Below are 21,856 nucleotides of genomic sequence, written 5' to 3' on the forward strand. Positions count from 1 at the left end.
ACCTCTTCCAGAACAGAAGCTGTAGTCCCCTCCCCTCCCCTACTCTGGGAACTGATTGTTACTTGAAGTGACCCACAGGTCACTCAGGATGCAGTGTTCTACCGCCTGACTGTCTAAAGATGCCAGGTCTGTGTAGGGCCTGGCCCAGCTCCCCTGAGGGCTGCAGCGTGAAGCATGGCAAAATCCTTCTTTCCCTGGACAGAGCTGGGCTGCTGCAGGAGGAAGGGAATTTGGCTGGAGCAAAGAAGTCTGGAGGGAGAAGAGCTGTCTTTCTTCAGTGGAGTGTGTGATCCCCAAAGGACCACAGCCCCAAAAAGATTCACATAAGAAATTAGCCACAGAAGGCCTCCCCATCTGAGGCTGACGGCTGTCTCCCCAGCAAAACCCCCAACCTGCCCCCCAAGCCCCTTTCCCTCAGTATACTCCTGCCCTCCTGCTTCTCGCAGTTGCTGGGAGACAGCCACTGTGTGCCAGCATCCGGGCCAAATGAGCAGCAGCCTGGACCACCAACCAGGTAGTAAGCTTGGCTACCTGAGTCCCGGGGGTCCCGAGCCTGCTGGAACCTCCCTGGAGGAACCGTTCTTGGTTGCCTGATCCCAGCCCAACTCTGCCTGGGCTGTGACCCAAGCAACTTCTCTTCAGCTCTGCTCAGGGCTCCCAGTGGCCCTGGGGAGCTGAGCAAGGCAGCTCCCTTGCTAGAGCAGCCTGGGGCCTTATGTACCAGAGAGCAGAGCTGGGAGTTTTCAGCTCAGGCCCGGCCTTTAATTACAAGGTACATTCAGTTGCCTGCTCATTTCTGTTTCTCTACAGACCTCACTAATTGAATCTGCCACAGCAGCAGGCAGACCTGGGGGACCAAGAGTGAGACCGAGGAGCAGGGGCTGTAAACTTACTTTCCTTCTTGGCCAAGAGCAAAGTTCAAGCAGCCAAGAAACTCTATCCTGTTACCAGACCACGCCAATGCCTCATCTAAGGGGACCCTTCAGCCCCCTGACCCATGACCCAGGGCACCCATGCCTGCCCCGATTCCAGAGGCCAGATGGCACCCAGACGCCTGCCTCCCCCCCCCCCCCCCCCCCCCCCCCCGCCCCAACCCCTTCAACTCTAATTCCCAAAGCTAAGCGAAGTCTGCTGCAGCAGTGGACTAAAATCCCAAACTCTGCCACTTAGCCGCTTAGCTGGCTCGGCTCACCTACCGTAGGAGTCGCCTGGGTCCAGGAGGGAGTCGGGCTCCATGGTGTGTGGGCCCCTGGGCCGCGGCCCCACCTGATTTATGAACTGAGGCCGTCTCCATGAGCGCCTGAGCTTCTCCTTTTGTATTCCATCTGGCGGCTTCTCCAACTAGATGACTGGGTATTCCTGCAAGCAGGCCCCTTTCCAGCCCTCGCCTTCATACAGCACATTTAAAGTAGCAGTAACCTCTTTTCCCTCCCCCCGCAGCCTGCCTGGAAACATTAGAAGGGACCGAGGCGGCGAGATGTCTAAAATAGGAAGATGCTGGGGACGGCTGGCCTGGCTGCCCGCGATGCTGGCTGCGGGGATCTGGTCCGGCAGTGCAGCTGGAAAAGCTAGGAGGTAAGGCAGACACAGGACTTAACATCTGGAAGCCGGCTCTGGGGCCCCGGGGGCCTGTGCGAATGGGTGGGGAGGCTGGCCTACTCGTAGGAGGGGACAGGGGTGTCTGCCGTTCACCACCTAGCGCCCCAAAGCCCAGGGGCTTCTCCTAGGCCTTGCAGGAACCTCCCACTCAAATCTGTTCTCAGACATTTCCTGCAGTGTGGGATGCAGAAATTGACTCATCCATCCATTCAGTCACTAAATATTTTTTGAAAATCCAGTCCTTGCCAGACACTGTTCTGTGCTGGGTATGCAGCAGAGAGCAAGATGCAGTGTCCGGTACACTGCAGGGACACCAGCTACTGCAGTGGAGTGTGCAGCATAGTAGTTCCTCGGGAACACAGAACGGTCACGGGGCTCCCTGAAGTAAAAGGCACCTCAGCCAGGGCCTAAAGGATACATAGGAGATAGTCGGGTAAAGAAGGATCAAAGGCCTGCACAGTGGACGTTTGTCGGATTTGTCCCAGTGGCTGAGGAATGAATAGATGAGTTGAGAGAGAGCTGGAGAGGGAGGGCAGAGAGGGGCAAGTTGGAAATCTGGCTGGTGACATGATCCCAGTTGCCTTGGGGGCCTGGGAAGGGCTGTGTGTCATAGCTTCAACAAGAGCAGCTGTAGTCACATGGGTTGTGACTGTAGTTGTTAAGCCCCCACCCACCATAGTACCATTTGCAGAGTTTACCCACGCTGGCCCCTGTGAGCCTCCCAAGGTTACTTCTCATAGAAACCCAGTTCATAGACAAGTACAATGCAGCTTAGAGATGTGTCCAGGCCACGGCTTGTGAGTGCCACCTGGGCAGGTCTGTGCCTCAGAGAGGCCAAAGCCTTGGTGCCAGAGAGGGAAGACAAACATACTGTCATTAGCTCAGCATCACCCTAGTCCAAGCCAGTGAGGCTCATAGGGCTCACGGTACCACGGGCTCACAGTACCATGGGCTCACAGTACCACGGGCTCACAGCACCACGGGCTCACAGTACCATGGGCTCACAGTACCATGGGCTCACAGTACCATGGACTCACAGCAGGAAAAACTTCATCTGGGCCCAGCAGGAGAAATGGGACCAAGGTCTGGATGGGATGAACAGGGGGGAGGGACGGCAGAGGGAGGTGTGCTCAGGCCGATATGGAGACAGGAGCAGAGGAGACCTGGGCTGACAAGGGAATGTGTGTGGGGAGCAGACCATCGTTAGGCTAGAGGAGATTAGGACGATAAGAGCAGGGGGACAGAGAGCTGGGACCAGAGGGACAGCTGGAGTGTGAGCTTACTCCAAGGGCCACAGGAAGCTGGAAGCATCTGTTCAGAGGTTGACCTCCTTTCCAGGGGATGCCTGGGTGATCCTTTGAGCAGCCCTTTCCCAACCTCCCCCACATGCAGCACTTCCTGCTGAAGAAAAGAAGCCATCTGCCCCTCTGCATTGCTGAATGCTAGGAGCTGAGCCTCAGTGACCTGCTTTTTTGGAGGAATGGCTGTGGAGTTACGGTAGAGGGATTAGGAGGAGAGAGATGAGGGACAGGCAGGCATCTACAGGATTCAGATGAAGGTTTTCTTGCTAGGAGTCCGTGGTAATGGTCTGCACTGAGTGGGCTTGGAACAAGGCAATGCTGACCAATGGCAGCGTCTCTACTGGGTCCATCCCAGCTCCCAGCTGCCGCCTAGCTGCTCCCAGAGAGCCAGCAGCTGCTGACGTGGTCAGCCTGGCCACAAGGAGGTTCCCCCTGTTCCTTCACCCCTCCTCCCTACCTTGGATGACAGGATTCCAGCTCCCAGCCTCCTGCTGCCTTAATTACAGGAAGGCCAGGCCCTACCCAGGCCTACTGTGGGCACCAGGCTCCCTGGAATTCTTCACTAAAGATGCCTGGGGAGGGCTGTTGGCAGGTGGAGGAGGCCTAAGTATAGGGACCATATTCCTTGAACCAATAGGTGAAGTCCTTAGGGTCATGGGGGTGTTGGGGATCTGGGGGCTCTGGGGTTCATTTGCAGATAGGGAGCCAGAGCTTCTTTCTGAGCATGCCGGATGGACTGAGGCTGGGTATGCTATAGCACACCTGTGATTCCAAGCACTGGGGAGGCTGTGGTAGGAGGACAGTGAGTTCAAGACCAGCTTTAACTACATAGTAAGACCCTAAGGACTGGGGCAGGCTGGCAGGATGGCTTGGTGGGTAAAAGCACTTGCCACCCAGACCTGACACCCTGATTTTGATCTGTGGAATTCACAGCAGAAAGAGAGAAACTGTAAATGGAAGCAGAGTTTTCTGTCCTGACTGCCCAGCCCAAATAAACATACAAAAGCTTATATTAATTACAGAATGCTCAGCCAATAGCTCAGGCTTATTATTAACTAGCTCTTACTTTTAAATTAACCCATTTCTATTCATCTATGTATTACCAGGTGGCCTGTGGCTTTACTGGTCCCCTGGCATCTTGCTCTTTGGGTGGCTCACTTGAGTCTCCCTCAGCTCCACCTTTCTTCACCCAGTCATCAGTTTGGTTGTCCTGCCTAACTTTACCCTGCCTTGCTATAGGCCAAACAGCTTTATTATTAACCAATGAGTGTAATACGTATTCACAGTGTACAGAAGGATCATCCCACAGCATCTCCCCCTTTCTGACTAATCAAAAAGGAAGGTTTTAACTTTAACATACTAAAATTACATATAACAAACAGTTATCAAGCAATAATTATAGTTACAATATCTAGTCTATTTTTATTTGACAAAATCAGAGAAAACATTCAATAATCTAGCCTATCTTGGTGAGTCTAAAGTTTCACATCTAATCTACCTTTTATCATAACTAAGGAAAACTATAATTATAACTACCTAATCTTCAACTCCATCAAAGATCTGAGAAGGAAATAATATTACCTAAGTAAGCAGTAAGCACAGGCAAGTGACTTCCAAAAATTGTGGGAAATGACAGAGACAGCTGGCTGCTTGAGCAGTCATCCACGTTTCCTCTGTAATGCTGGGCATGGCGTTCATTTCTGGCCTACAGGCCTAGCATATCTGCCAGACTTTCCTGTGAAGCAGGGATTTTTGAAGGACTGTCCTACCTGGTTTTGGCGAAGTTTTGTAGTCGCCTTTTTTGTGTCCTGCTGGTCCAGTTTGGATAGTAACTGTCAGCATTGAGGCAAGGGCAGGTTCCTTGCCCACGTGGCTAGCTTTTGCCATATAGAAAGCAAGCAAACTCATTATGGAGTTTCTTCAATGTCCATCATCTTTTCTGGACTATATTGGTGCTGTCAGGAGCAGACATGTCTCACTGTCATGAAAAGTCTAAGTTATTAAAACATTTTAAATGTCATATTCTGTAGGTCTTTGAAGTGTTTGAAGATTACCTATCTATATGAAATATATCTTTGTATACCTAGAAAACCTAATTAACATGACTATAAGTTTCACTATTATAGATGACTACTGATCTGTATTTCTTAATCACACATTACAATTTTAAATGAGTTGCATAAACGTAATATCTTAAACAAGATAGAAATATAGATATAACAAAATTAACTTTAAATTTGTATCAATAAACCAATATCCATATCAATGTAAAATATTTTGAAATTAACAGTTGCTTTTTGGATTAAAGTAGATTCATAATCTACCCTTTTTTCCATCATAATAATCTACCTTTTTTCTCATATTTCTATATATATCCCCCTTTCTTCTTTTAGAAAGAGGGTGACTATGACCAATAACAATTTGTAACCAACCCCCTTTAAATGAAAACAAACATTTATAATCAATATTCGGGGAATGTGGGAGTAATTTTCTAGACTACTTCCTGCTGATTGGTGGGCACTGGTAATCTTTGAGGGACCCTGAGAAAATCAGGATAATTGTTAAATCTTGGCTGGAGTATTCTGTGAGCCTGGATCATCTCAGTCAGCAGCCTTGAAGCTGTTTTGGATGCTGGATCACCTGGGCCATTTTTATTGGTATCTGGTCTCCTTGTTCTGAAAATATATATAACTTTCAAAGGTAACATATGTATTTGTATTAATACAAATATAAATTGTGCATTTGTACACAAGCCAAAGATAATTTTGTGTTTCATGTTTGGGCATGTAAAATATACATAATGTGTCTTGTAGTTACTTTAGGTTTATTTTACCACGTCTGTAGTCAGGATTTCAGGAGGTCTTCCTCAATCAAACCTGATTTTCCTTAACCCAGAATGAATCCATAGCATTTCATTTTCTGTGGAAATGAAAGGATATCCTCTCCCCCAAAGTAACACATCTTTTGATTTAAATTTTGAAGACAAGATCATTTTAAAATATGTTGGTTGGTTTAATTTAGTAGCTTTCACAATCAAATATCTCTCAGCAATTATCATTTGCCCATTAACAGTTAAAAAATCCAAAGACAACACAATAAAATAGAGAAGCCAGGCTCTCTTTGTATTTCCCATATTTATGTAGCTTATCATACTTTTTATTACTCTATTCCCTTTTTAAGAACTTTACTATTATTTTTTAATCATTTTTTTAATCCATGACTGTTTCTACCCTTTCTCTTCTCTCTCCCAAGCCTACACATATTTTTCAAACACACTGTGACCCATTTAGAAGCCTTTTTATGTGAATCTGTCCTTACTGTGTATCTTTAAACCTTTTTGTCTGTATGAGCAAAAACTCTCGATCTGCGGTGTGGTGCACGGCTGGGAGACATCTCTATGTTCTGCAGGCTGTGTGAGACTTCGGGAATCTGCCATGCTGCAGCTCAAGCCTGCATGCCGCAGCCAGGGGACACGTGTCTGTACTGCGGCCTGTATGAGAGAGCTGAACAATGAAGCTGCTCTTGGCTCCATTTTTGTGTGTCTAGAACCCTTTTTTTTAAAGCTTTCTCAGGCTTTATGTGGATGGACATGCCCCACATTGGGCTGCCATATGTAAATGGAGGTGGAGCTTTTCTGTCCCAACAGCCCAGTCCCAAATAAACATACAAAAGCTTATATTAATTACAAATGTTTAGCCAGTAGCTCAGGCTTATTATTAACTAGCTCTTACTTTTGAATTAACCCATTTCTGTTCATCTATGTATTGCCATATGGCCCATGACTTTACCAGTCCTCTGGCATCTTGCTTTTTGAGCGTCTCACTTGCATCTCTTTCGACTTCACCCCTCTTCATCCCAGTCCTCATTGATTGTCCCACCTAACTTTATCCTGCCTTGCTATAGCCAAACAGCTTTATTATTAACCAATGACAGCAATAAGTATTCACGGCATACAGAAAGATCATCCCACAGCAAGAAACAACTCCTGAAATTTAACTTCCACAAGCACGCAGGCCACGAGAGCACACACACATCAATAGTAATAAATAAAAATAGCAATGTTTGGTTAGTTTGCATAAGGCTCTGGGTTGGATCCTCAGCAGCAGCACTTAAACCAGGCCTGATGGTTGCATGCCTACAATTACATTACTTGGGAGGTAGAGGCAGGAAGGTCAGAAGTTCAAGGTCATCCTCAGCTACAGAATGAGTTCAAGGCTAAGTTGGGCTATATGAGCCCTTATCTTAAAAACAAAAGGGGGTGGGGGTGGTATTGTGATTGGCTCATAACTGGACTACGCCATTAACTAGCTGGATTATTTCGACTAAATCATTCATCCTTCAGGGCTACTGTTAGCCTGGGAGGACAAGACTGGACCTGACCTGTCTCAGAACTCAGGAAAGCTGTGGCTCACCCTAGCTCCAGCTCAGGCCCTCTCCACAGGGTGGTGCAGCCGTGGAGAGAATAGGGACCTGCTCTGCTACCAAGGACCCCTAAGGACTTGACTAAACCTTTTGCAAGGAGGTCCAGAGAGGAAAGTGAGTCTTGGGAGGGAGACCTGGGCTTTGGTGCTAGCTGTGCGTCCGTCTTGGGGTGCCACCTTCCCTGGCCCCTCTTTCTTTTCCAGCCAAGGAACAAAGCTTGATTCTCTGGCACTTTCTCCATCCATCAGTAGACATCTTTACAGATGTGTCCAGAGTTCTTGCCCTCTGGGACTCCCTTGTGGTAAGTGTATGTCACCACCACATACTCCCTTCCTTTTCCTTGGTGCTACTGGACACCTCAGTGCTACCTGGCCAGTCTCCTGTTGCACCCTGTGGCTGTTGAATCAGTCCCTTACCCATGGACACCTAGCTTACTGCTGGTTGCCACGCAAACAAGCAACCCTACAACTTTTCTTTTAAAGATGGGGTCTCATGTAGCCCCAGACTGGCGAAGAATTCATTTGGGTTCCCAAGGACGGCCTTGAACTTCTCATCTTGAGGCTTCCGCCCCTCAAGTACTGGACTCATGGGCATGCGGCACTGTGCCTGGATTTTGTTTCGGTGCCAGGATTTCATGCATTCTAGGTGAACTCTCTGCCAACTGAGCTACACCCCAACCCTGCAGTGAATGTCTTGATGTACCCCATGCACATCTGTGTAGTGACTTCTGTAGGATAAAACTGTAAATACACAGTTGGTGGGCAGAAAGGCCTTACCTTTTACAAGGCAGCAAAAGCCTGCAAGCTCTACCAAAAGTCAACCAGCACTGGCCTCGGCCCAGCCCTGGTGCAGGGCCTGGCATAGCCAGGGTCCCCGCCTCCTGTGGATTTGGAAACCAGCTGAGAAGAAGCACACACTTCCATCAGAGACAGATGCTACTGAGGAAGCAAATAGGGGCCCAGAGGAATATTTCTGAGCAGTGATGTGATGGCCTGGCTGAACAAAGTCCAAGGGGCCATCTTGTAGGAGTGGGCAGAGCCAGTGCAAAGGCTGATGGGTAGGAGGTTCGGGATGATGGCCAGTGTGCCTAGGGTGGGTGGAAAAGAGCAAGATCGGCTCAAGAGAAAGGTCAGAGGCGGCTCTGTGGAGAACTCTACGAACTGGGGAGTAGGGGCCACGGTGAGGGAGTGATCTCAGAGAGGCCGTGTGGGGCACTGCTATTGTTGAAGGTAAAGACCCTGGGAACTCCAGCAGGGGATGGAGGGGAAGGCGGGAAGTGCACGGATTCAAGACCCCTGTGAGGGTCTTGGGTGCAGTTACATGGTCAGCAGAGAAGGGGGAAAGTCCAGGATGACTTGTAGGCTTTTGTGGAGGCAGTTGGTCTCCTCTGAGGAAGGCAGAAGAAGGAGAGCTGCTGCAGTGGGTGACATCTGAGGAATACAGACAGACACACAGCCTGTTAGGCCAGCCTGCTGCTTGCCTTGTTCCAGCCTCCAGGACCTACTGCTCTCTGCACAGAAAGGAGTTAAATAGAGGCTGTGGATGCAGCTTAGTTGGTAGGGTGCTCACCCTGTATGCAGGAAGTCCCGGGTTCCAGCCCCACTCTGCATTAAACAGAGCATGGTAATCCCAGCACTTGGAGATGGAGACAGAGGAGCAGATGTTCGAGGTGATGCACTGGAGGCCAGGCTGGACTCCAGAGACCCTGTCAGAAGAAAAACAGGAAGGGTGAGAGGGAAGTGGTAAGGAAAGGAAAAAGAAAACAGAAAAAATAAATAAAAGGAGTGGACAGACATGAATAGGAGGAGTGAAGAAATGGATGCCCTGCAGAGGGCTTGGAGGAGAGCGGACAGGTGCCTGGTCGCTAGCTTGATCGTTGCTGGTCTCTGGAAAGGTCACACAAACAGGCCAGCATGGAGATACAGCCAGCTCTGTCAAGTCCTAGGCTTGGCCAAACAGGAGATCGTCTGGATCTAAGGAAGACTCGACGATCAGAGATCTGAGAACCAGAAGAGGGTAAATGCAGGGGCCAAGTAGGAACATGAGGGCTAGTGATCAGCTCAGCAGATTCAAGAAAAGCATTTGCCAAGAAGGGGCTGGCCACGTAGAGTGTGAGGGATAAAGAAGAGTTCACAGAACTGGAGGAGGTAGACATGGGATTCTCCTGCATACACTGAGATAGGGGGCTACACGAATCCTAAATGGTCATATAGTAAAAACCCAGAGCCAGACATTAGAGGGAAAGCTGAAAAATCAGAGAAGCAGAGCAAGCCACAGCCACCACCTCTTACCTCACCAACTCCTCAGCCTGACAAGAGAGTGAGTTCCTGTCTCCTCCTGCCTTATATTCCTTTCTCTGCCAGCCATATCACTTCCTGTCTCAACCTTCCTAGTGCTGGGATTGAAGGTGCGTGATCCCAAGGGCTGGAATTAAAGGTGTGTGCCACCACTGTCTGACTCTGTTTCTTTTTTAGACTGGATTGATCTTTTGTAGCCCAGTGTGGCCTTGAACTCACAGAAATCCAGATGGATCTCTGCCTCCCGAGTGCTGGGATTAAAGGTGTGTGCCACCACTGCCTGACCTCAGTGGCTAACTCTGTGGCTGGCTCTGTCCTCTGATCTTCAGACAAGCTTTATTTCCTAGATGACAAACAATGTATCACCACAATAGGACTCAAAGACTCCAGGCCTTCAGGTTGTTTCCATGCCCCAGATTTTCTGGTTGAACTTACCTATCTAAGACCAAATGGAGACCAGGAGGAGCCCCAGTGCCCTGCTCCCCTGAGCTAAGTGGTGTGGGGTCTGGCCAGGCTGGCTGCTCTCTCTTGACATGGCCTGAGTACAGACTTCAGTGCTTAAGACCAGGTCTAATCTACCTGCCTTGGTCCAAAGCCCACTGCATACCTGTTGGGTGACCCTCAGCACACAGGCTCCCTTCTTAGTGCCTCAGTTTCCTCATCCAGAGCTCTGGAGGGTGAGGGCAGGCCCTGGAGGGATGCTGGGGGATTCCGGAGTTGGGCAGGGAGAACACAGACAGGAACCTGGTCCAGAGTATGTAATGTAGCACCCCGACCTCTCCAGTCCATAGCACAAGCCCCAGTAGCCTGTGTGAACTGCCCAGCATGGCTCCATCCCCACATCCTCTTCTTGACTTCCCTTCCCTCTCCCTCCATGTCTTCCCCCCTCTATCTTAGTCACTGTTCTATTGCTATGAAGAGACATCGCAACCAAGGCAACCCTTATAAAAGGAAGTATTTAATTGGGGGCTTGCTTACAGCTTCAGAGGGCTAGTCTATCATCATAGCAGAGAGCATGGCAGGCAGGCATGAGGCTGAGCTACATCCTGATTCACTGGAAAACAAGCAAGCAGAGAGAAAGAGATACTGGGCCTGGCGTGGGCTTTTGAAACCTCAAAACCCACTCCCAGTGACGCACCTCCTCCAACAAGGCCATACCTCCTAATGCTTCCTAAACAGTTCAACTAGGGGCTGAACATGCAAATGTATGAGCCTGTGGGGGCCATTCTCATTCAAACCACCACACCCTCCTACCCAGCCACACTTGGGTTTTATTTTGTTTTAGAAGAGGGTGTTGCTATGTGGCCAGGCTGGAACTCAGCATCCTCCACCTCAGCTTCTGGAGTGCAGGGATCATATGTACCACCACGGAATTTGCCTCTCACCCCAGGGCTGCTGCGGTGCCTCAATGGGAGTAGAATCTCCCAACTCTACCCCAGTCCTGGCTCTGACCACAGGCTGCTGGTCACTTTCAAGGGCCCCCCATTCACCCTGCCCTCTGCGGTGATTTCCTCTGCACACCTCTGAATAGTGTATACAGTCCTGGGCAGGGAAATGACTCAGCTGGTGACGTTCTTGTCATGCAAGCATGAGGACAGGAGCTTGGCTCCCTAGAACCAGGTAGGCATGTGGCCTGCCTATATCCCAGGGCCCAGAGACTGAGACAGGGATCCTCGGAAGGAGCTAGCTCACTCGAGAGTAAAACTGCAAGCTCCAGGTTAGTAAGAAACGCTGCCTCCTTAGGGAAAGGTGGAGAGAGTGATGGAGGAAGACAAGCAATGTCAGCCCCAGACTCTCTCATGCCTACACACATGAATATGTAGACATGTGTGCATACACACCACACACACATGCACATGACATGCAAAACAAATTTTTCTCAAAGAAAAAAATCGGTCATTTGGGGTGATGCCGAGGAGGATGAGTCACTGTCCTTCCCAAACAGCTGACTCCAGGGCCATCTCTCAGCCACAGAGCCCTGTGAATGCTCATTAGACAACCCCAAGTCTTTCCAAAAAAAGCCAGCTAGAAAGAAATGACTGGAGTTTGAGGTTTTAGAGGATTTTCCAGGATAAGGGGGTCAGAATGGTGGTTTGGGGTCCTCAAAGTTCCCCCAAATCACAGTGAACCAGGAGGCATGCCTTGAGGTCCCCAGGATCTGGCTGGACGTGTGCCATAATCAGTGACAGCCCCACAGTGGGCCGGCAGTGACTGGGTCAGCACAGGGATGGCATGCAAGCATGTGCCCATGGTGGTCCTTTTCCTCTTCCATCAAGCATCAAGGGTTTGGCCTTGGTCACCACCCAAGAGAGCCATAGGTGTCCCCAGGTTAGCAGCCACTGGAGACCCCATCTAGGACATGTTCCTACATGATAGCGATCTCCATGACACCCTGCTCACACTACTGGATTGCCTCCTAGAATAAGAACTTCCCTCTCTTCCAGGCTATGCTGGAGAGTCCCACCATGCCTATTCCCACTACTGCTGCTCAGCTGGTCTTCAATATCACCTCCCTGGCCAGGCAGAGTAAATGTGCCTGGGGAAGTCCCTAAATTACCAGATTTCCTGACCTGAACTCAAATCTGTGCAGTCCACCTGACCTCCCCACACCAGGCTTCTTGGCTAGTGTTCAGGCGAGTCAGGAAAAACCACGAGAAGCCTGAAGTGTTTACAGATGTAAGCCAACAGAAGTCTGTGCAGTTCAGCAAACACCGTCCGAGGACTGTGCCAAAGGCTGCAGACTTGGGAATGAGTCAGCCAGTGTGCCAGCCATGGGGATCTCCAGCCATGGGAGGGGGACCCTCAGAGCATCACCATGTGGGGAGGCTGCCACTGGTGCCAGAGGGCTTTGAATGCTCTTTTACTGTGGGCCTGTGGAGGGCTGGACACACAAGAACGAAGTCCAGAGCGCTAGATCACACAGCTTATCCATCCCAGGGCAGGCAAGTTCTATGCCAGAGGAGCCACACAATAAATATTACAGGCTTTGTGGGTCGGCTCAGTTCTGCCATTGTAATTGGAGAGCAGCTATGGGCAACTCCCAAATGAGTGGGTGTGACTGTGGACCAATAAAACATTACTCTTGGGGCTAGAGAGATGGCTCAGCAGTTAAGAGCATTTGATCTGAAATCATGGGGGGCAGAGTTCAGATGCCAGCATCCATCTAACAAACAAGCCATCCCCACAAATGCCTATAACTCCAGCTCTGAGGTGGGAGGAAGGAGAGTTGCTGGAGCTTGCTGGCTTCCAACTTAGCTAGGTAAGTGTGAGCCCCGGGTTCTGGGAGAGACCCTGCCTCAAAGGAAAAGGAAGATGTACAACATCCTGTTTCATTTCTGTGCCTGTACGCAGGTGTGCAAGCACACAGACACACACAAATGAATAAACCATCACTTTTGAGACTAAAAGCAGTTTCTTACTATCCCACTCCTCTCTTTTTCACTTTTCTTGTTTTGTTTTTCGAGACAGGGTTTCTCCGTGTAGCCCTGGCTGTCCTGGAACTCACTCTGTAGACCAGGCTGGCCTCAAACTCAAAGAATCCATCTGACTCTATCTTTCTCTTCAGCCACACCTGTGTCTGTGTGGGGAATGCTGGGAAGCCATTAGCCTTGGGTAGAAAAGGTCATTGAATACCAGAGCAAGGCTTTCAGGTTGATGGGGCTGGAGGTTGACATCTGGTGGTGTGACTGCCCTGGCTGGTCAATCAGCCACTATCCATTCAACTTGCCCTCCTCTCACCCTCCTGTGGATCAAACCATTGCCCACCATGAAGCTCAGAAGCCGTGTATAGAGAGCCAACGCTGGCATATCCACAGGTACAAATTTTTAAAAAACATTACGGTGGCTCATGCTTATAATCCTAGAACTAGGAAATCTGAGGTGGGAACATTGCTATGAGTTTGGGGACAGCCTGAGCTACATAGTGAGTTCCACAGTGAGGGCTAAAGATAGAAACTTAAAAAGAAAGTTTCAGGGGTTGGGGATTTAGCTCAGTGGTAGAGCGCTTGCCTAACGAGCACAAGGCCCTGGGTTCGATCCTCAGCTCCGGAAAAATTTAAAAAAAAAGAAGTTTCTAATTACGCATGGCTATGAGCTTATTAGGTCAATAGACAGCAGAATCAACAACATAGTTTTTTGTTTTGTTTTGTTTATTTTGTTATGTTTCGTTCTGTTCTGCTTGAGACAGGGTTTCTCTGTGTAGTCCTGGCTGTCCTGGAATTTACTGTGTGGACCAGGCTGGCCTTGAACTCACAGAGATCTACCTGGCTCTGCCTCTTGAGTTTTGAGAATAAAGGTATGTACCATCAAACTGGGCAACATGAGTTTTATTTCAAGCCCCGCTTCTCACTCTGGGGTGATCACAATTAGGGGTGGCTAAGTGTGATTCCAGCACGTTTCCAGTGCACACAGCTGTAGATCCACAGCACCCTCCCATCCAAGGCTCCATCATTCCCGTGGCTGTGGCCAGTCCTCCACTTCTTTGTGATGAGGTTTCAGCAACTGCATCTTCCTCTTTGATCTTTACCTCCCTGCTGTCATATACCTGGCTGGTCCCTGTTTGATGATGACATACGGTGCTGGGGAGACCCACCCTGCTCCACACCTGCACTAGGCTTTCTGCTGGGGAATCTTGGAAGCAGAGCTGCTCTGCTAAGGCGCCTGAGAGCTTGAAGTGTGGATCAGCATAGCACCCTGGACTCATTCCCTGCATTGTTGGGAAGACGGAGAGCAATCCTCCAGGGCCTAGGGGGTGGGGAATCCTACCAGAACAGACAGAATCTGGGACCTCTATCTCAGGCAATCCTGAATGGCTCAGGAAGCAATTTATCTCCAGGGTGGATAGCCCTGCCTACTCCTTCAGACTCGGGCCAAACACCTGTCCAAGTGGCAGCCCTTGGAGACAGTGTTCTGGCCCATTTATCCAACCTTTCATCCATGCAGCTAACTAATATTTACTGAGCATTTCTTATGACTGGAGTCTTGGGCTATGGTGGTGAGCACAGGCATGCCCCTGCTGCCTGGGTCTTCACTGTCTGGGGAAGATGGACTTGATTATCCATTAACTTGGCAACTGTTTATTGAGAGTCCTCCACATGTCCAATATTGTTCTAGGCACTGAGACTCCAACACAAGAGAAAAGACAATCCCTGCCCTCCCAGACTTGGAGTCTGGTAGAGGAGACAGATAATGAACACATAGACAAGGGTAATGTGTCAGAGGTGATGAGTGAGCCAGGGAGGAGATGGAAAGTGCTGGGGAGTGGCTTTGGAGAAATTAATCCAGGGAGACCTCACTGAACAGAGATCTCAGTGGAAGAGCAGGGGGTGCTGTCTAGTCATGGGGAAGACAGAAGCCAAGTGGACAGCCAGTTCAAAGGCCCTGGGGTGGTCGATGAAACAGCAGAGACCCAGCTCCTGAGGATCTAGGAGTCCAGGAGGGGCTCGGGCATATTCTAGGTGGGAAGGCAGCCCAGAGAAGGTCTAGAACAGAGGAGGACCATGGCCTCACTTCCAGGTTGGCTTCTCCATTAGGAATAGACTTCATGGGGACAGAGCTAATGTAGGGAGTCTGGAATGAGAATTGAATTTGACCCAACAAGAAATCTAAGACAAGGTAGTCCCCAAGGGGATGTGAGAAGGTGTGGGACTCTTCTGTTCTGCAGGTAGTCATGGGCTTTCCTGATGGGTTGGCTATGGGGTAAGAGGAAGGGAAATGGACACAAGATCCCTGGTCCCCAGGGCGGAGGGTGTGGTCTATGGGTGATGGATGGACACTGGAGTGGCTGAGCTACAAGTTTGCTTTGCACTCTGAGGATTGGATATGATAGAGAGCCTGATAGCCAGTGTAAGCTGATCCTGAGGTTGGGGGGCAGGTTCAAGCCCTTCAGGGGCAGATCGGATTGAAAGGTGTATGCCTGGAGGCAGCACCAGAAGACGGAGTAAATGAAAAGTCTAAGGATGCCAGTTGTGCCTTAGAGGGTGGGAGTGAGGAAAAGATGCCCATGGAGGGGAGCCAGTTTGTGGCAGGAGACAACTCAGGAGCAGGGGATCCTCAAAGCCTGGGGATTTAGTAAGGATGGTGCACTCGGGGAGAGAGGGGCCACAGAGTAAGGGCCAAATGCTGTTTACAACAAAAAGGTAGGTCACCAGAGAAGGCCCCACGGTGGAAGCTGAACAGAGACAAAGAAGTTCAGCCGATTGTGGGAATCCCAAAGAGTGACACTAAACCAGGGGTGGCTTCCTGGAGGAAAGGGGACACAGCAGAAGGGGTTCATACACATCCCCTAGGACTGCCCAGGCTGAGGGGGCAATGTGACACAGGGCAGGAAGAACAGCCGTCTTCCTGAAAAGGAGCAGCGGGGAGTGAAGTCATCCTCACAGGATCCTAGGAGTCAGTCAAGCCCTGGATGGTGGATGGGTGAAGGGGTCTGCCCTGAGATACACTGAGAAGAAGCAGGTAGAGAAAAGACATAAAATCAGGTGACAAAATGCAGGAACATTTTCTAGAAGCCGCCCATCATCCGTGAGTCTTAAGGTCTAGATACTGGGGTCTGGGAGACAGTGGCATGTGCTGGAAAGAGGCCAGGCTGATGGACACACATCTGATGTGTTGACTTCAGCTGGTCCAGCTGGAGCTGTATCCCAGCTATCCTGGTGTGTGTCTGTAGGCAGCAGGACCCCTGGAGGTCCAGGCTGGGCAATTGTCTTCTGTTCTAGCCTACTGTCTCCACTCTACCCCAGCAGGGCCCCTGGCAGTGTGTTTATCGTGTCTCTGTGTTCCTCTGTCCAGGCGGTGACTGCTCTCCAGCCTTCGTACGCAGGGACATGTGAGTGCCTGCCGGGTGCCCCAGGTCCTGGCGCAGGGGAAGGTGATGATCCAGGCAGACAGGCTCTGAGTTCTCATGGGGCCCTGCCCAACATATGGTCAGAATCAAGTGTAATGTTGGGAAGGGAGGGAGCTGGGGAGAATTCCAGAAGGATGCAGTATTTAAGCTACAGGGAGTGGAAGAGCATTTGCAAGATTGGGAGCAGCTTACAGAACCTCAGAAAGAAAGACCCTGACAGGCAGAAGAGAAGGAAGGGGTCCAGGGGGACAGAGGATGGGGTGTTGAAAGCAGATAACTGCCAGAGGGGACAAGTGGTGGTACAGAGTCTCTGAAGCCGGCTGAGGAACATGACCTTCTTCTAAGGATGATGGGGAGCTGTGGAAGGTTCCGAGCAGACACCCACTGGCTCAGAGACTGAGGTCCAAGTACCCAGTCTCTGTGCAGAAGGAGCCAGGATCAACTGCCTCACCACAGACCCCCTTTTCTGTCAGCTCCCATGACAGGTGGGATGGGTTGTGGGAGGCCAGCTCCCACCTTTGAAGGGTTCTTATGAGAGAGGGATAAGAAAATATTAGATAGAAAGAGAGACCTAGTCGACAAGAAGAAAGACAGAAACACAGGATAGCTTCAAGAGGGCCTGGATCACTACCCAACGGCCTCTTCCATTTATTCAAAAGGGCTTTTTATAACATGCCAAGGGGAGGGGCAAAAGACCTCCCCCTTGCAAGATCAAAGCACACCACACAGCCAGTGTAGACCTTTCCAAACACCTGGTAACCACGCCCGTGGTCAAATCCCCTCATGCGGCGCTGCTGGGTAAAGCAAGCTCAGATTCTCTCACCCTGTGTAAGCTCTCATTGGGAAACCTCAGTGGGTCTTCACAATGGGCCACTATGGCTTGGGCTTCTCCAGGACCTAGAATTCAGTACCTCTAAAGTGGACCCTGACAGCCGTGCGGGCGTGATCCAGGACTCAGGCTTGTCCCTGGGAGATGGGAAGCCATTTGACTCACAGCAGCAGGAGTCATCCACAGGGATGGCTGACTTATTGAGAGTCTGTGTTCCGATGCCACCTAGTGAGGCTGTGGGCGGGATGCTGAAGAAATAAATCTATTCATCCAGACACCCAATCCCTTCCCTCCAAGGCCCAGGGGCTGGAAGCAGCCGGCAGCCTAGCAGTGCCACCGTGTGGGAGAGGTGGGCCAGCACAACAGGAAGTGGAACGTTCCATTCAGCCCAGCATACCTTTTCTGTTTGGTACAGGTGATTGAACCTAAGTATGGTTTGGCTATATCCCCAGCCTCTTTTTACTTTACTTTTCTTTTTTTTTTTTTTGAGACAAGGTTTTGTTAAGTTGCCCAGGCTAGACTTGAACTCACACTGTAGCGCAGGCAGGCCTTGAACTTGAAATCCTCCTGCTTAGACCACCTGAGTAGCTGGGGTTACAAGCCTGTGCCGCCAGGCCCAGCTAAGGACATTTCATTATATACAGACTTTCATGATGCAATTTTAATTCACTTCTTCAAGACGAAAGCATCGTTGGGGGTTGGGGATTTAGCGCAGTGGTAGAGCACTTGCCTAGCAAGCGCAAGGCCCTGGGTTCGGTCCTCAGCTCTGAAAAAAAAAAAAGAAAGAAAGAAACATCATTGGTCTGTAGGTGATTGGCAATTATTAAGTAATACATATCTAATGAAAATATGTCAATGATATGGATTCTATAGGAGACAAAAACGGACAGTGATTTTTCTTTTTTCTTTTTCAGAATTATCACCTCTTATCCTGCCAAGTTAAACATGGATTGCACTTTGTCAAATAGGCTTCCGAGCTTTTTCTACTGAAAATGGTGTGTGTGTGTGTGTGTGTGTGTGTGTGTGTGTGTGTGTTGTATATACAAATGAGACCATATTATGCATGCGTCATTCTGAAATTTGTTTTGCCTTTTAAATCTGTCTTTGCTAACCAGAGAACAGAGACTGAAGAATATTTGGCATAATAAAGTCTGTGAATCATGTTGAAGAGAATGTTGTGTGCTTGCTGCCCAATATAAGTAAACTTTAAAAATTTGCATGTGGGCTGGGTGGTGGTGGCGGCGGCGGCGGCGGCGGCGGCGGCGGCGGCGGCGGCGGCGCACGCCTTTAATCCCAGCACTCGGGAGGCAGAGGCAGTCAAAGGTCTGAGTTCAAGGCCAGCCTGGTCTACAGAGTTCCAGGATGGCCAGGGCTACATGGAGAAACCCTGTCTCAAAGAAAATAAACATGTATGTGTTTGAATATGTGGTATGTATGCAGGTGTGTGTGTGTGTGGGGGGGTTTCCTGTTTGTGACAACGCACATTTGTAGGCATGCATGTGGAGACCTGAGACTGACATGGGAGCCTTCCATCATCGATCTCTCTCCACCTTATTCACTGAGACAGTTCTCTCAGCTGAACCCAGAGCTTGGCCATACGGCTGGTTTGCCTCAGCGGCTTGACCCAGCAGTCCTCTGTGCCCACCTTCAGAGCCTGGGATTAGAGGCTGCCTGCCTGGCTCACATGGCGTCTACATGTTCTGTGGATCCCAACAACACTGTCACACTAACACAACAGGTGCTTTATCCACGGACCCCTCTCCACGCCCCAGGACTGAAGCAACTTTCATTAGCAGCTTTTGTTATTATCTTTGATGCGTATGTTTCATGTTTTAAAAGTCAAAATGTATTGTACACCCATAAACATCCTTTTAAAACTTCATCTGGCTTGGTTTGGAATTTATATTGATCATATCACTGTTTTATTAATTTGTTAGTTTCTTTTTCTTTTAGTGGCTGTTCTAAAAACAGCACAGCGCAGCCCACCTTGGCTTGTTCAAGTCTAAGGCAAATGGATACCGTCACCCTTATCACCAGTGCAAGAGTGCAGGACCTCAGTCCACTGAAACCCCATTTAACCTCCTGACTTAGATGCTGGTGACTGTCACCTGGTGCCGTCTGGCATTCGAGTTCTTTCTAGATGTCAAACTCCACATGGCATTGTTATTATTATTGTTTTATACAGACAAATTTGTTGAAATTAACCAGTTATTTTTTTCTCTGGCCTTTGTTCCTTCCCTATCTATGTATTTCCGTCTGGGACTCTTTCTCTCAGCCCATAAATCCCCCTTCACTAAGGGTGGTGGTGTGCTGATGACACAGTAGTTTGTTTTTTATTTGTTGAAAGGTCTGTATTTCACCTTCACTTTTCATTGTATGTATGTGTGCATGTGTGTAGTGTATGTGAGTGCATGTCTCTCTGTGTGTTCACATGATGATGAGCATGTAGAAGTCAGAGATCATTGTCAGACGACTTCCATTATTCTTCTCCATCCTGCTGTTTGAGACAGGGTTTCTCAGTGAGCCAGTGCTCACTAATTGACTACACTGATTGGCCTGGGAGCTCTGGGGATCCACCTGTCTCTAATGCCCCCCCAATGCTCAGATTGCAGACACTCATGACCACACACATTTCTACATGTGTGCTGGGGATCCGAACTCAGGTCCTCATCCTGTGGGGCCGGACACTTTACCAGCTGAGCCAGCACCACGTACACTCAGCACTTCCTTTCCTCTAGCTGTGTCATTCCGGGGTGTTGAGACAGGACAAGAGAAAAATGGCAGAGACGATGTGGGACAGAGAGAACAGGCAGCATGATGGAGGAAACCAGGGGCGAACACACAGCAATCACATCACCCGGAACAGACTGCAAACACTGTCATATCAGGTTACAAACAACAACAACAACAACTGATGCTTGTAGCGGAGGCGTGGCAAGCAGGGAGATAAGGAAGCAGGGAGAGCGTGTGCAAGCAAACCTTCTCTCAGGCAGACTCCAGCCAGCAGTCCCTCTGAGCAGAAGCAGGCTGTGGGAGAGAAAAGCTGTGCTAAAGGTAAAGAGTGGGGGGCGGGGATGACTTGTCAAGCAGATACGATTCTAAATTTGCACACAACCAATAACATAGCCTCAAAATATATAAAGCAAAAAATCAAGAGAACTAAAAGAAGACATAAACACACCACCATTCCTCCACTGCCTGAAGATGCACATAGAAAGTAATAAAACCTCATCTATCCTGAAGGACATCATCAGAGTGTGTCATGTGTAAGTCAGGGTTCTTTAGAGGAACAGAACAATGAGGTGAATATGTATGAGAACGTATTACAGAATTTATTAAGTCAGTTACATTAAAATAGCAACAATGGCTGAATCATAGCTGAGAACCTGAGACCCCACAGTGACTCAGTCCCTGAGTCTGGTGCCTCAGCAGCTGGAGTAGTCCCATGCTGATGTCCTCACTGGGGAGCCCAACAGTACAGCAGCTGCTCACTCCACAAGGCCAAGTGCCTTGGAGTCCCAGCTGGGCACCAGAAACCTAGAAGGTTCTTGGAGAGCCGCTGGTCCTTAGTCAATGATGGGAGCCTGGAAACGCTGGCTCTGGAATCAGTGAAGGAAGTGGGGGTGGGGCAAACTGACTCTGCCAGAGGGAACAGAGGGCTGACACTTCCTTCCCCTCGCTCTTTTCCATCTGGACCGGAAGACGCCACCCGCAGAAGAGGCAGGTCTTCCAGCGTTGGCTAAGGCAATAGAAGGGCTTGTCAGCTGAGGCTTTCGGTTCTGACCTGTGGAAGGCTGCCATTAAAGTCAACCACAGGGCTGGAGAGAGGGCCCAGCGTTATGAGCTCGTGCTGCTCTTCCAGAGGATCTGGATTCAATTCCCAGCACCCACAATGCGGATCACAACCGTCTGTAACTCCAGTTTCAGAGGATCCAACACCCTCTTTTGGCCTCTACAGGCACCAGGCACACACATGGCGTACATACACACATGCAGACAAAACACCAGACACATAAAATAAAACAAATAAATCTTAAAACAAAAGAACCAGCCACACCATTGTTCTTATTCGTGCACTCTGTCCGGTCGGTGGTGTAGGACTTTTATTGTCTGTGTTGGTAGGGTGGTTAAGATGGCGTCTGCATGACTTGTCCATTGTAAAACTGTTTTTTCTTTAATTAATAACCATTTCATGAGTGAGGTGTTTTAAAATGTGTGAATGGGGAATTCAAGCATGCATGTGGGTGTGTGTGTGTGGTGTACACGTTGTACATGTTTGTGTGTGTGATGCGCATGATTCCTCTGTCTGTACCTCCCGAGTGCTGGGATTACAAGCATGTAACATGATGATTAGGTCAAAACTCAGTTCTTCTTCCTCCACATTCTGAGGGTCAGGAATTGGGAGCAACTTCACTAGGGGACTCTGGCTTCGAATCCATGTGTCTTGTGCGTTTGCATCATGTGTCTGTCAGACTATGGTCTTTTGTTGTTGTTAATGACATTTATTTGTGTGTGTGTATGTGTGTGTGTACATGTGTGTATGTGTGTGCACATGTGTGTATAC

The 21,856-nt window shown here is 49.4% G+C and overlaps 1 protein-coding gene and 1 long non-coding RNA gene across 2 annotated transcripts in view; one reads left to right on the top strand and one right to left on the bottom strand.

Annotated features, from left to right (window-relative positions):
* The window catches only part of Dab2ip (DAB2 interacting protein), a 182,083-nt gene extending 180,638 nt beyond the window's left edge, over positions 1 to 1,445 (bottom strand). The window contains exon 1 of the mRNA XM_052725901.1: positions 1,197 to 1,445. Within this exon, the coding sequence (XP_052581861.1) occupies positions 1,197 to 1,236 (40 nt within the window). The 5' untranslated portion in view covers positions 1,237 to 1,445. The remainder of the gene's footprint in view (positions 1 to 1,196) is intronic.
* The window catches only part of LOC128102290 (uncharacterized), a 34,059-nt gene extending 24,287 nt beyond the window's left edge, over positions 1 to 9,772 (top strand). Inside the window, exon 3 of the long non-coding RNA XR_008215377.1 lies at positions 1,441 to 9,772. This is a non-coding gene — a long non-coding RNA (uncharacterized LOC128102290). The remainder of the gene's footprint in view (positions 1 to 1,440) is intronic.
* The last annotated feature ends 12,084 nt before the right edge of the window (positions 9,773 to 21,856 follow it).

Source organism: Peromyscus californicus, unplaced genomic scaffold (assembly GCF_007827085.1).
Source record: "Peromyscus californicus insignis strain IS unplaced genomic scaffold, ASM782708v3 Scaffold_7__1_contigs__length_154581171, whole genome shotgun sequence".
NCBI classification, from domain to species: Eukaryota; Metazoa; Chordata; class Mammalia; order Rodentia; family Cricetidae; genus Peromyscus; species Peromyscus californicus.